Source organism: Phalacrocorax aristotelis, chromosome 8 (genome assembly GCF_949628215.1).
Source record: "Phalacrocorax aristotelis chromosome 8, bGulAri2.1, whole genome shotgun sequence".
NCBI lineage: Eukaryota > Metazoa > Chordata > Aves > Suliformes > Phalacrocoracidae > Phalacrocorax > Phalacrocorax aristotelis.
Genome location: NC_134283.1, coordinates 43,046,526 through 43,059,545, shown reverse-complemented (window position 1 = coordinate 43,059,545; position 13,020 = coordinate 43,046,526). Strand labels below are relative to the sequence as shown.

General features: G+C 52.6%; 1 protein-coding gene across 4 annotated transcripts in view; it reads left to right on the top strand.

Moving 5' to 3' along the window:
* JADE2 (jade family PHD finger 2) overlaps positions 1-13,020 on the top strand; it is an 82,846-nt gene that overhangs the window by 10,181 nt on the left and 59,645 nt on the right. For all 4 annotated transcript variants that reach the window (XM_075102915.1, XM_075102913.1, XM_075102914.1 and 1 more), the window contains 2 exons: positions 90-175; positions 12,637-12,794. In XM_075102915.1, the coding sequence (XP_074959016.1) occupies positions 90-175; positions 12,637-12,794 (244 nt within the window). The remainder of the gene's footprint in view (positions 1-89; positions 176-12,636; positions 12,795-13,020) is intronic.

Genomic DNA, 13,020 nt, shown 5'->3' with positions numbered 1-13,020 from the left:
ATTGGCTGAGGCTGTAGCGGCAGCAGGGCTGGTGACAAAGATACAGAAAAAACTTTTCCAGGTAACCTGTCTCCGTTGCTTCATTGCAGGTCACACCACAACCACCTCCAGATGCTCCAAAATTCCGAATACCAAATCCACCTGGTCACGGCAGAAGGAGAAGAAGCCCTCTGAGGTATGTAGGCTCTTAGGCTTTTGCCAAAGTCGCGTTTTCCCCTGGGGCTGTGCTCGCCCAGGCGTGGTGGCAACCGGTGTGCCCACGGCTGGCTGTGGGTGGTGGGTACCAGGACAGGGCATTCTCCCAGAAGCCAGAGCCCACGGTGTAGGGCCACGGCTTCCACCAGTGGTGCCAGCCCCAGCCTTGTGCTCAGCAGTGCTGGGAGGGAGCAGGCGGAGGTACCCAGCGGGCATCTCTGGTGAAGGGTTGGGGGGTCCTTGTGCGCACTCCATCCCTGTTGATGCAAGAGGGGAGAGGTTGAGTTTGGTGGGGTTGGGAGGTCCTGCAGCATCGGGGTGGCTACATGCTGAAGTTCCCTGGTTTGGCTGCCTGCCTGGATGCCCTTCACTAATGGCACAGGTCATAGCACCGATGCCAGGGGAGGGTGGCTCGGTGGCATGGAGGCTCCTCCCTGTGAATAAGTGGGAGGTACGGAGAGCTGTGAAATGAGAGACAGCACAGCTGAGTTGGAGATTATGTTCTGTTGGTTTCCTGCTGTCACGGGGCTCAAGGGCATAAAGCTGAGGCTGTTGGTGTCTGACCTTGCTGTAGGGTTTTCCCTCGCTCCTAGTCAGTACGGGCAGCGCTGCCCACCCCGGAGGGCATTGCCCAGGTTGCCCCTGCCACCTCTGCGGTGCAGGGTCTGGGGTCGCATCAGGAGGAGCTGCGTTTCCCAAGGACTCTGCTAGAAGGGGCAATGCTGTGCCCTGTTCTTCTTCGCGTGCCTTGGATACATTTCCACTAGACATGGAAACTATACCAGGCATGAGCTGCTGTTGTAGCAACTGCAGTGTTTAGCAGTGGTCATCTTCGTTTCAAGAGCAGCGTGAGCAAAGCCAGAGGGACATTGTTCTCACATTTCCTTTCCTCTGGACCGGGGTCTGGAGGCAAACAGAGCTAAATTTAGAAGCAGGTGAAGCTGGCATGGCTAATGCCTGCTCACGGGCTGTAAACTCCTTCCCAAGCCCCAATGTTATGCCTCTCCTGAGGCTGTGGCCCTGTAAGCACAAACCTCTAACATCCTCCCTTTGCATCAATCTGAGTAGAGATTTTGAGGTTTTCCTGTGGTCACTACCTGAATTACAGCTGCTCTTAGTTCCTATTACTCTGACAGATTTACATTGATATATCTGATGAGTTGGCAGTGGACAGAGACGTAAAAAGTCCAAGTTGTTTGTGCCTTGGGTAAAGAGTGGGGCTGAAAAGCTGATATTATCAGCTAAGGTAATTGGAAACACTGGAGAGCAAAGAATCGGGTGCAGATGTCACCGGCTGCTGACAAGGCTATTGGAAAGTTGTGCATTAGGGCTGGTAATGTCATTTTTTGATCATAGATGTGTCTCTTGAAAGGGGTGGGGGGATGTATTCTGAGCTGAATCCCCCATTGAAAAAGTGAAGCATTTAGGGCTTTCTGGGGCACTGCTACCCCTCCTCTGAAATAACTGCCCATCCCTGTGCCCAGTGTGTCCATAAAGGCACCAGATTAGCCCTGTAGGTGCCTTCAGGAGTCCCGTGGAGATGCCCAGCATTAGACCTGGTTAGATGCGTGAGGATGTGACTCATGTGTCACCGACAGTGCCACACGTGTCACCCTGCTGCTGCCCAGTAAAATCCTCCCCCAGAAAAGCCTGCGCTGGGAGATCTCTTTCTGCATCACTGGTACAGACACGCTTTTGCCTTTAATATGAATTAGCTTTATCAGCCAGCTAGGAGTTTCCCTGGCTGCTGCTGAAGTTACTGGATATAAGCTCAAGACTCCAAGTGAAAATGCTTCTGCAGTTTATGAAGGATGGTCAGACCCGGATTCAAGTTTTGCTGCTCTGCAACAGCTGGAGTGAAAACTAGATCTTAGGCTGCGGTACCCGGGAAGACGTCAGATGTGGGCCCGCAGAGGCCAGGCTCATCCCTCTGCTTCATGCTCTGTTATGCCCGGAGGATGGTTCTCAGTGAAATGTAGCTCTGGAACAAATAAAGTGGAGCAAAAGCTTTACAGCACCCAGCTTAGCAACAGTTGGGACAGAAAGTGAACCCTGGTGGCATATCTGAACTGGAACTCCAGAGGAATCTGGGGAGGCGATGGGTAATTACTCAAGCTGGAGTTTGGCCAGGATGCTCAAGCTGACAAACAACCTTTTACGAAAGCGTGGTGGGAACCTGAGCAGATGGGAGCGGTCCAGATCTCAGCTTGGCTCCCCATACCCTGCATCTCCCCCGTGGCCGCTGGCATCAGGTCTGCTCGAATTCAGCTCCAGGTGAAACCCAGGGGTCAGCGTGTTGCTGGGATTGGACATAGGATTGCCCCGCACGGCAGGTGCGAGACCTGTGGCCGTGCATGGTAATGGTTTGGAGGTCACTCCAGGGAGTGCTGGTTTATGGATTTCCTCTACAACAGCACCTTCCAAACTTTTCCATGAGGAACCCAACTTCTGCTCTTGCTGTGAGCCCCTGTGAACCCGTCTGGTCCATGTGTGGGATCCACTTCCCATCATCTGTGACACACTGCAGGGTCTGGCATGTCCCAGGGTATTTCTCACAGGAGCCCTGGAGGATTTCAGACGCAGACTGCGATGGGCATCGTGTCCCACTGGAGCAAGTACTGAGAAGTGTAAGACATAAACCACACTGCTGTCAAAACTGCTTCACATGAAAGAGTGTGTACCTTTTCCTTTGCCATCCCGTTGAGGATGGAAACCACAGGAGGGTAACAGGGAGAGCACGATGAACGTCTTAATAGACGTTGAATCCCCCCAGGCAGTCTGCCCCAGACATTTTGGGGCTGGACAAGCCTTTTCAAACAGTAACACAAAACATGCCTTACACATGGCTTGTAGTTTTAGCAAGAGCTGAGCTGCTGTCCAGGTGCGGAGGGTCCGGGCACATCTGGAGGGGTGGCAATGCTGGAGGATGGGCTGGGGGAGCGGGGGTTTGCGTGCATGGGGAACCACCAAGCTCTCCTGCCCCTCTCAAAGTCGTGTCCCCGTTTCTCTGCGAGCTGCCATCTGCGTTCCCCCCCCAGCCCGAGCAGGAGATAAAAAAATCAGAAGCATTAGTGTTACATAGTTATTAGCCAGGTCAGGGGGTGATGTTTATTATGAAAGACTCTGTGAGAAGGGATTAACTACACACATTAAAAACCCCCCGATACGAGGCATCTGGAAAAACAAGCTTCTTAACATGGAAAAGTACTGAGCTGTTTGTAAACATCCGCGAAGGGGGCCATTGCCAGGGAGGGTGATTATATTTATCTGTGTCTGTCATGGGGGCTCTGCCCAGGCTCTTTTCTGATGTGTCCCAGGCACCAGGCCTCTGCCTTGGCTTCCTCCCTTGCAGAGGTGACAGTCATCCTCACCCGCCCCAAGACCTCGGGGCAGAGCCCAGCTGAGATGCCGATGGTGCCCCGGGCATGGGCATGGCTCTCTTGCCTTGCCCCTGCCTGTAGGCAGGGGATGGACATGGGCAGCTGCCAGCAGCTTCTTGCATCTGCAGTAATAGCAGTCTACCGATCTGGTCATTTTAATTAATCTCATTAGAGCTCGTTTGTCTCTGAACCTGGCCTCAAATGGAGCGTGGTGGCCAGAACCCATCCCCGGGTGCCGCCGGCCCGGGAGCCCTGCGGGGAGATGCTGGCCCTGCTCCCTGCCCCAGGAGCTGGAGGGAGGGGGATGCTCGCTCAGGTCCTCCCTGCCTTGGATGCTGAATCTGCAGCGGGGAATAAGATGTGCCTGAAGTATGGATTTGTGCTTCTTTTACTGGCACATTAGTGCAATCCTGCCCCCGGCTATAGGGCTGCTGGGGATATGAGCGCAAGTCTTGCTGGTTAGACTGCAGTCATCAAGCCCTCTCTCCTGTTTCTGACAGGGAACAGTTGTCAGCGTCTAAGGAGAGAATATAAGAACAAGGCAAGTGTGTAATGATAGTCGCTGGCTCTATGTGCCAGCTCCCAGCCATCATCGGCCTGGGGACTCCCTCGGATGCTGCCTCTGAGTCACTCCTTAGCCAGCGCGTTAGTCATTAGCTCCTGAACTATTTGGGATCCAAAACACTGCCCTTCAATGAGTTGCAGTGCTAGAATCTATTGTGGGGGAAAAACACCCCTGCTTTTTTTGAGCAAACCACCTGCGTGACGCCTCTCCAGCTGTCCCTTCTCTAAGCTGAAGAGCCCTGTGGAGTCTCAGCTCTCCTCTGCGGGTGCTGCTCATCTCACCGGACATCCTCACCGCCCTTCAGGCTGTACCTTCTGGAGGCGAGGGAACCGCAGCTGCAGGCAGGGTTCAAGATGAAGGGGAAACCACAAATTTATACAATTTACGTTATTTTCTGCTCGCCTTGTTTAGATATTACTTCCGTGTTTTGAAAGATGTCTTTATATCTCTTTACAAGGATTTAACCCTTTTAACAAACATCCTCATTACTTCCCTTCTAAAAAGTAATTCATAGTGCATTAGATCTTGGTTTATTCCCTGCAATAGGTATATAATGGCCCAATGCACTGTGGGTTTAGTCCCCGGGCTCTCCATCCATGCTTGAATAAGGGCTTTTACGAGTATGGCCAAGCAAGACTGGACATGCTGTTGCTGGGCTAGATGAGGGGAAAAATCCATCTCTGTTGAAAGGTTTGACTGCAGCAGCTTTGTCACTTTTCCCAAGCCGGGGTGGGGATAACAGATTAATACCATTGTCTTCTGAATGCTGAGAAGGGCCAGACAAAAATGCTTCTTGTTCCTATTTTAAATTCTGTTGTTCATTGAATCTTTAACATTCAGCATTTCGAGAGGAAACAAGACTAGATGAAGAGATAGCAGGCTGGCTCCCAAATGAACATGAGAGTAAGTATTTTTTTCCCCACAGGCAGATAATATCGCTGCTCACAAACACACACCAGGCATTGCCATGTTTCGGAGCCTTGCTACTGAATATCGCCGCTTGTCTTGGTGTGGAAAGGGCTGGAAAAATGTGATATAACAGCAAGGCAACAGGGCTGGGGGGGCGAGAGGAGAGCGGGGCTGGGCAGCTGAGGGCGGCACCCACGGAGGTGCCGGCTCAAGCTGATACGAAGACAGTTTGTACAACCAAAAACTATTCCCAGGGCTCCTATTGTTCCCGTTGTTTTCTCTTTCTCTAAAAATCCTTGTGACTCATGAGCTACAACAAACAATTTTATGCTTGAGAGGGTGACGAGCTAATAGCGCTGGCTGGAAATGAGGAGAGAGCCCTGCAAACGAGGCAGCCGGAGACTCCCATCATCCCGGAGTAGATGGAGGAAGGGGGTTATGGCAGGGGGGTGTACGTGGGACACGGCTGCCAGGAGAGCAGTTGGGGGGGGCAGGGTGGGGAAAGAATGTTGAACCAAAACTTAAAGAAAACCTGTTACCTTGGTGTCAAAAGCGCTCCCATGTCCCTCGTGCGCTGACCCGCTACTGCTCATCCTTCAAAGCGATGCTCGGAGCGCCACGCTGCCTGTGCTCGCTACGGAGGGGTCGTCCGCGCGAGACCCCGCGTTGCTGCGGTGGATGCCGGGGCGTCGGGGGAGGATTGCTGTTTTGTTGGCTTGTAGGAGGGAACAGCTTCAAATGTGAGACTTTGGCTGCAGGTTGTGGCCAGTCCCTTCCCACCTCTCCTGTCCACCCTCTCCTGAGCGAGCACGTTGCGCTTTCCAGCCCGTGCTTGATTTTGAATGATGGGCTTCATTTCTCTTACATTTCATACCAGTGCTTCGCAGCGTGGAGTCCTTCAGAAACTACTTTTTTTTTTTTTTTGGCTAAAACTTTTCAGGGATACAGATGTTTTTGGGTATAAACAAAATTGCATTCCATCCTGGGACTGGGAGCAGGGGTGGAGCTTGCCTCTCTGCCCCAAGAGTAAGGTCTAAAAGCCCCAAGGTCAGCTGGGTGCAGATGCAGGGGAAGATGTGTAACACAGTTCCTGCTGGCTCAGAAAGCCTTGTGCACGGGGACCCAGCCTGCTGGAGCCCGTCTGTGTCTGGCTGAGCTGCCTGGTCCCTTCGGAGCCGGTTCTCACCCGGGTTGGTTTGCAGCAGGCACCAGCGGTCCCAGCTGCGTATCCGTGTTGGGTGATGCCAAGATTGTGCCACCTTGCTGGGTACGATCATCCGCGCTGGATCCTGCACGGCAGTCCCTGGGCTGGCTGCTGTTTTAAAAGCTAATTAAAACCAGTGCTAGACGAGTGTTTCTTTTCATTTCGATTTAAAGCCCAAAACAGATACAGCTTTTTGGCTCTCGCCCAGGAGCTGGTTTCATACGAGCAGAAAGTTGTTACCGCGGGATCTGAATTTCGTGTTTTCAGGTCAGTATTTGGGGCTAAGGGGATAATTGGCAGGCTCACACCTACAGTCCAGTCACTTGAAAAGCCGGGTCCTTGACAGAGCATGTAAAGTGGGAGCTGAACGGCAGTGAGATTGTTGGGCCACTTTGTTCAAGGGGTTTCTGAGTGAGTCAAAGAACCTGGAAATCGATGCGAGGATTGCACAGAAGGGTGGTGGAGAGGCTCGGAGAGGGGCTGGTTGGCCGTGGAGGAGAGACGGAGGAGGAGGAATGCTGCTGCAAAGCGGCGCAGCCTGGGAGTCCTTTGCTAAGGGCTCCTGAAGCGTCGTGGCATGCCCGTCGCAGCGAGGCACTGCATGCCATGGCATCTCCTTCCAGGGCTAGGTGTTTCTCTCTGAGGTTGTCCAAGCATTGGACAAATGGATGCTGGTCCTTGCGAGAGCTCCTGGCGATGCCCAGCAGCCGGCTCGGGTGCAGGGAACCGCTGCACACCTGCGTCGGGCGGGTGAAGCAGCAGATCCTCTGCAAGGTGAAATGGCCGGTGCACAAGGTGGCTGAAGGAGGAGCTGAATCCAAGCCCTGCCTTGCAGGTCTCTGCCATAACCACAGGAGCATCCTTCCCCTACCAGGCTGGAAGGGTAAAGTGTTAGGATGTGAAAATTGGAAGATGTGTTATATTTAATTAGCTTGGGGGGGATCTTTTTTTTTTTTTTTGAGAGATAAAATCAATACAGCTTTTGCTTCACAACAGCAAATTGCAGAAACAGCAAAAAATATTGATGTATCATTGGGGAAGGCAGTGGCTTTGGTGTCCCAGTGTCTATTCATGTTCCTGGACGGCTGGGACCAGCTGTCCTTGGGAGACAAGTCAGTCCAACACTGCAAACTGGTGGGCAGAAAGGATGGGGAAATGGGGAAATAGTAGACATTGGTAATATAGGCTTGCCTGGCTGGTGGGGTGTGAGTCCCAAGGGTGACTTAAAGGCTTGCAGACCTTGGAGATGAAGCCAGCTCAGAGCAGTTGGATCCACAGCACCAGGCTGTGGCTGGCAGTGGTGGTGGGTGGGACAGGAGGGGTGAGCTCGAGTCTGTGAGTGCCCAGTAGTTCTTTGGTCCAAGGAGCAATAATTGCCTAGAGGTTGTTTCCTACAGAAGAAGATCTGGGTGGGACCGTGTGTGTGATCAGACAGCTGGTCTGGTGGGACAGCTGGAGCGGCAGGACCTCTGCGTTGGTGGCCTGAGCTACTGGGGGGAGGTCAGTGTCCTCCGTGGGCTGCTCTTGGTAGAGCCTGGTCTGTGATGTGAGGTCGTTGTGATCACACTGGGAATTAACCTGCCACCTCGTGTATGAGCAACACGGATGGGAGCAGGAAAGCCTGCTGGGAAGCTGAGACGCGAGGCCGATGGGCTGCTTTGGGAACGGCGGCGGTGGCAGAGGTGAAGGAAGCTGCTACAGCGATTGCTGCTTTTGTACAGTACTTCATGGTTTGCTGCTGCCGCCTCGTTGGGTACACTTGTGCTGAGGAGTGGTGTCTTCAGGAGTATTTTTATGAATACTTACTCTATCCGTCACTGTAATATCCGGAGACACCTGCATTTTCTGTTGCTCTGTGGGCAGGTGGGAAGGTGGTGGTGGGTCAGTGGGACCGTGGTGGGGTGCAGGCATGGTCCTGCCAGCAGTGCCAGGGCTGGCAAGGGGGAGCAAGAGGTGCAGCCCCCAGCAGGAGCTTCCAGTTTTACCTCCCTGCTGCAGCTCCGGGGGAACGTTGGACACCTTTAGTTTTTCCTTTTCCTTACTGTGCCCTGCTGTGAAACACTCCTCATTGCTCACCCATGCGGCTTTGGGATCAGCAGGGACCGAGAAGGAGGTTTTCTCCAGCGCCTTTCTCCTGCTGGGCTCTGAGGCTGCACCAGCATGCTGACCCCCACTCCCGTACCCCTGCTTGGAAGTACAAAGGCAAAAATATCTTGGGATTTTGCAATTTCCTGCTCTTTTTACCCCCCTCCCCCATCTTTAAAGCTGACACATGGGTGAGGCTGGCCCCTGGGCATCGGTGCGATGCATCCCCGAGCATCGCCGAAACCTGCCTGAGGTTCATGACTGAGCAGAGGTAATAAAGCGCACGTCTTGCTTTGGCCTTCCCTGTCGCTGGCAGATCAATAGGCAATAAACTGGATCCTGCTGCCAGGCTGGAAGGGGAGGACGGAGCCTGGCCAGGACTGCGGCGGTGGCGGGGGGAGCAGGGAGCGGGGCAGCTTGGCCTCGGAGACAATTTGTCAGCTCCTGCGGACGGAGAGAAACAGTAAACACTCCTATTGAGGGAAAATTGCTTGTTTTCTGGTACCCAACTTTCTCTTCACCACCAGGTCCTCAGTTCATCAGTGCCCAATTTATCTTTTATTTGGTTTTCATAAATAATTCAGAGGAGTTTGAGTAGAATAATTGAGTCTTTTCCCAACCCTAATCCCAGACAATTCAAAACAAAAAGACATTTAGATTACAATTTGAGCGTATTAGCTGTTGGGAGATTTCCAGACAACTGATCTGCTTTCCTTTACAATTTCTGTGCCGTTCTATCATTTCTAAAGTGTTCTGCTTTGATAGTTAATAATTTGAGCATTTCCAGTTCTTCATGAAAAGACAGGCATCGCTGTGATAAAGTGCGGGCGTACGTGCTGCTGTCGGATGGGTGAGCTTATCTGTTTTCCAAGAAGGTCTAAATAAATGAAGTAGTGAGATTGCAAATCCAGCCTGCGATGTGCATTATCATCTTCAGGGAAATAGATACAATCGTGTTTATTTGGCTTAAAATTAAAACTAAGCTTCTATGCCGATGTGAGCTGAAAAGCCAGAAGGGATGAATTTGGGGAAGACTTAATGTAGAAAAACACGAGCCTGGGATCCACACCATGCAGGGGGGAAAAATTATACCAAGGGCTGTGTTTTCCAGCGTGGAGGCTGCGAGGTACATGCGGCGGTTTGCCAGAGGGTTTTGCATCTGCCGAGGATGTTTCGAAGCATTGGTGAGGCTGGTCCTGCTGGTTCAGAGCAGTGGTGAGCAGCGTGGGATGCTGCTGGGGCGCCTGGACCGCCAAAGCCATGACCCCAGCGAACAGCCGAGAGCGCTAAGGAAATTAAGTAATGGCTATAAGCAAAGCAAAATGCGTTTAGTTTCTGACACGAGGATCGGATGGAGCCATTTTATTTCCTGCCCGTGGGCAGCAGCCCTTTGCGGGGATGGACCAGGGCTCCCCAGCCGCGCTGCCGGCTCCTTCCCAGGCCCGTTGCTCGACGTGGGGCATGTCAGTGCGGGCTCATTCATCTCCCTCTTCATCGGCAGGAGGAAGGGCATGGGCCAGGCATCGACGTAAATCCACCGTGGCCACCCGCCCCTGGTGTTACACTGAAGTGGTGGGGCACATCACCTCTGAGGCTGTTGCCTGGTGCTGCCTTTGCAAAAGAAAGTGGGAACCCTTGTTTGGGGTAAGGCTCTGGAAAGGGCGTTGCTGCTGTGGGTGCCAGCGCCCCGGGGAGGGGAGACACCTCTCAGGGCAGATTAGCGACACGGCTGGCCTTTCCTGGGAGCCAGTTGCCCTGGAAAGGGCACTTCCACATCCCCCATCGCTGCTCCTGTGCTGGCTGCCAGGTCGTGTGACGTGCAGCGGGAGCACAAGCGTGCCTGCTGCCCTGTGCTGCCTGTGGGGCCCTGCCTGCGCTGCCAGCACCACCCTGGGCAGGCTCATGGAGGAATTGTGTGTATCTGCATGCCATGAAGGGGTGATGCCACGCTCCTGCACCCTGCGGCGTGGAAGGGGGTGTCTTCAGGAGGCGACTGAGTTGGCGGTGAGGGAGGTAGAGAGCATTTACATGTCAGCAGGGTCCAGTCCGGAGAGTTTTGAAAACCTGTTGGGTTCCCAGAACCTTTGGAAAGCATTCCTACCTGGCTTTGCCCACAAATCCCGAGAGCGAGTGTCTCCAAAGTAGTGTTTTCTGTAAGAGTTTTGCAAGTGGAGCGACGCAGATGTGCTGCGATGCTTCTGCCCTGGTGCTGGTGGCTGGAGCAGGGAGGTGGCACCGGCCCCCGACGCTGCCCTCGACCATGCGTGGTCCAGGCAGGGGGGAGCATCTTGTCCGCCAAAGCAGAGCAGTCCGAGGCAGGGAGGCTCGCTCAGGTTTGCGTTATCCTCATTTGCGTTATCCGCACCGGGTAACGAGGTAACGGCGATGTTTCCCTGAGCTGTGACCAGGGGTGTCAAGAATGGGGCATATTCGTACACTGTGTTTTAGAAAACCAGGGGTTACAGGGGGGTTACTTTGCTTGTTTTGGCATGCAGACACACAGCACTGGAAGGTCTATGACATCTCACATATCCTTTGTTTAATTAACATCTATGTTAATATATATTTTTTTAAATTTCTCACGTTGGCACCATATTAAAAGGTTACTGTGGCATCTGTAACCGTGAATTTGTAGCACGTAGAGACTTAAAGGAACCTGATCTTTCTCAAACTGAGCCTAATTCTGACTGTAATACGTAGGCTGTTAATTATGTTTATTGAAGGATGCGCTGAGACTGTGTCTGGCCAACTCAAATCAGGTTTCTATAGACATAGTCAAAAATGTCTCCAAGCCGATGCTTCAGGAGGAATGTACCAGTAAAATTCAAAGAGCTCCCAACATAGAAAAGGTTGTTTATGTATTGTATTTAACTCTAATTGGGTTAGCAGCTGAGACTCTGAGGATTAAACAAACTGACCTAAATACCAGTCTCAGTGGTCTTAGTTAATGTCTCGTTTCCTCCATCTCAGCTGATTTGGTTTCCCAAATACTCTCCAGAGTTGTTACCTTTGTATCGAAAGTGTAAAACCATATTGTATCATTTATTGTGGTTCTGACAAAGCAATTTGGAGAATAGACTCTGGACAGATTAAACAGCTTCTATCAGGTGTTTTCTGTGTGGATCTGTCCCGGCCCCGCAGAAGGTGACACAGAAGTAGCAGAGATGGAGAGGATTGAGCGAGATGGTGTCCAGGCATGATTGCTGGCACCGTCAGTTATTATCTCAGCTAATAGCAGATGGTAGAGAGGAGAAATCATCCATTTTCATTTACAATTTATTTTTATGCTGTAAGAGGCTGGATTGCTCGAGTCGTTGCTGTCAGGCAACCCTCTGGAAGGAAAACCTTATTTACTGTGAGGGATTTTTTTGAATGAGTTTTTATCGTAGTGTATTGGGGGAAGATGCTGCAGGGCCAGAAGTGAGATGGAGAGCAAGCCTGTTCACTGTCTGAGGGGCTGGAGGATTTTCGCAGAGGAGGGGTCCAGTGTCAGATCTCACAGGAGGTTTATTGGGTCAGGAAAAATCTGCATGTGTTTGACTGTAGAGGTGTAAGCAGGCACCTACATCACCTTTTAGTCAGATATTTTCCAGCTCCAGGGTAACCCAGCCTGGCTTTATTTTGCCTTTTGCTCCTCGGTGTGCAGTCACCACTGGAGCAATCAAGCTCTGACGGGACACCTTCTGCTTTTGGCCGCACCTGCTTGGGGCAGTGAGGTGATGCATTGGGGATATGAAGGTGCTCGGGGCAGTGAGGGGACAGGATGGGACATGAAGATGCTCAGGGTGATGATGTGGCTCTGTGTTTCCTGCATCTTCATTCATGCCAAGAACAAAGAAAGCAGCATTTCCCCCAGCAAGTCTGAATGTGGAGAAGCCCAATTGCTGTACATCCCTTGGCATTTGGAGCAGATATTTGTGTTGCTATGTTAAAACATTCATCCCCTAAGAGAAAGCAGACTGTCATTTCTCTAGCTTAGTACTAATTTTCAGTCCGTGTCTTGGCTGTGGTTGCACCCTGTGGCTGGATTTCACATCTGCCTGGGCTAGGGCACCTTGGAGGGGTTGCAGCTGCGGGGGCTCGGGCCAAGCATGGGCAGCCCCTGCCTGTGCACCTTTCTCTCCCCAAATCCTGCCCAAACCTCACCCTGGAGGTCACATGAAGTGACACCCTGAGCCGTGCTGTTGGGGATGCAGGCATCCACCACGCTGTCCCTCGGGCACCCTCCCCAGGCACGCATGAACCCAGACTCTGCCAGAGCCCTGCCTGTTGGATGTGGTTTTTTTTTTCTGATGCAGGTTTTCCGTACGGACCTGATAACGGCCATGAAGATCCCCGACTCCTTCCAGCTCAGCCCTGACGAGTACTATGTCCTGGCCGATCCCTGGAGGCAGGAGTGGGAGAAGGGCGTCCAGGTGCCAGCGAGCGCCGAGGCCATCCCCGAGCCCGTGGTCAGGTAAGCGAGCGGGGTCACCTCCGCAGGGACCCTCTGCCTTGGTGGGGTGCGCATCATCTCAGAGAGCATGTAAAGGGGATGCACGGGGACCTCCCACCGTGCCCTGCCATGGGCAGCTGCTTTCTGAAAGTCCCTCTCGTACGTGCCCAGCTTTTCTCGGGCGGCAGCGAGGAGCCGTGCCAGGCAGGCCAGCTTCTCTTGTTTGGGGAATTTTAAAAAGACCTGA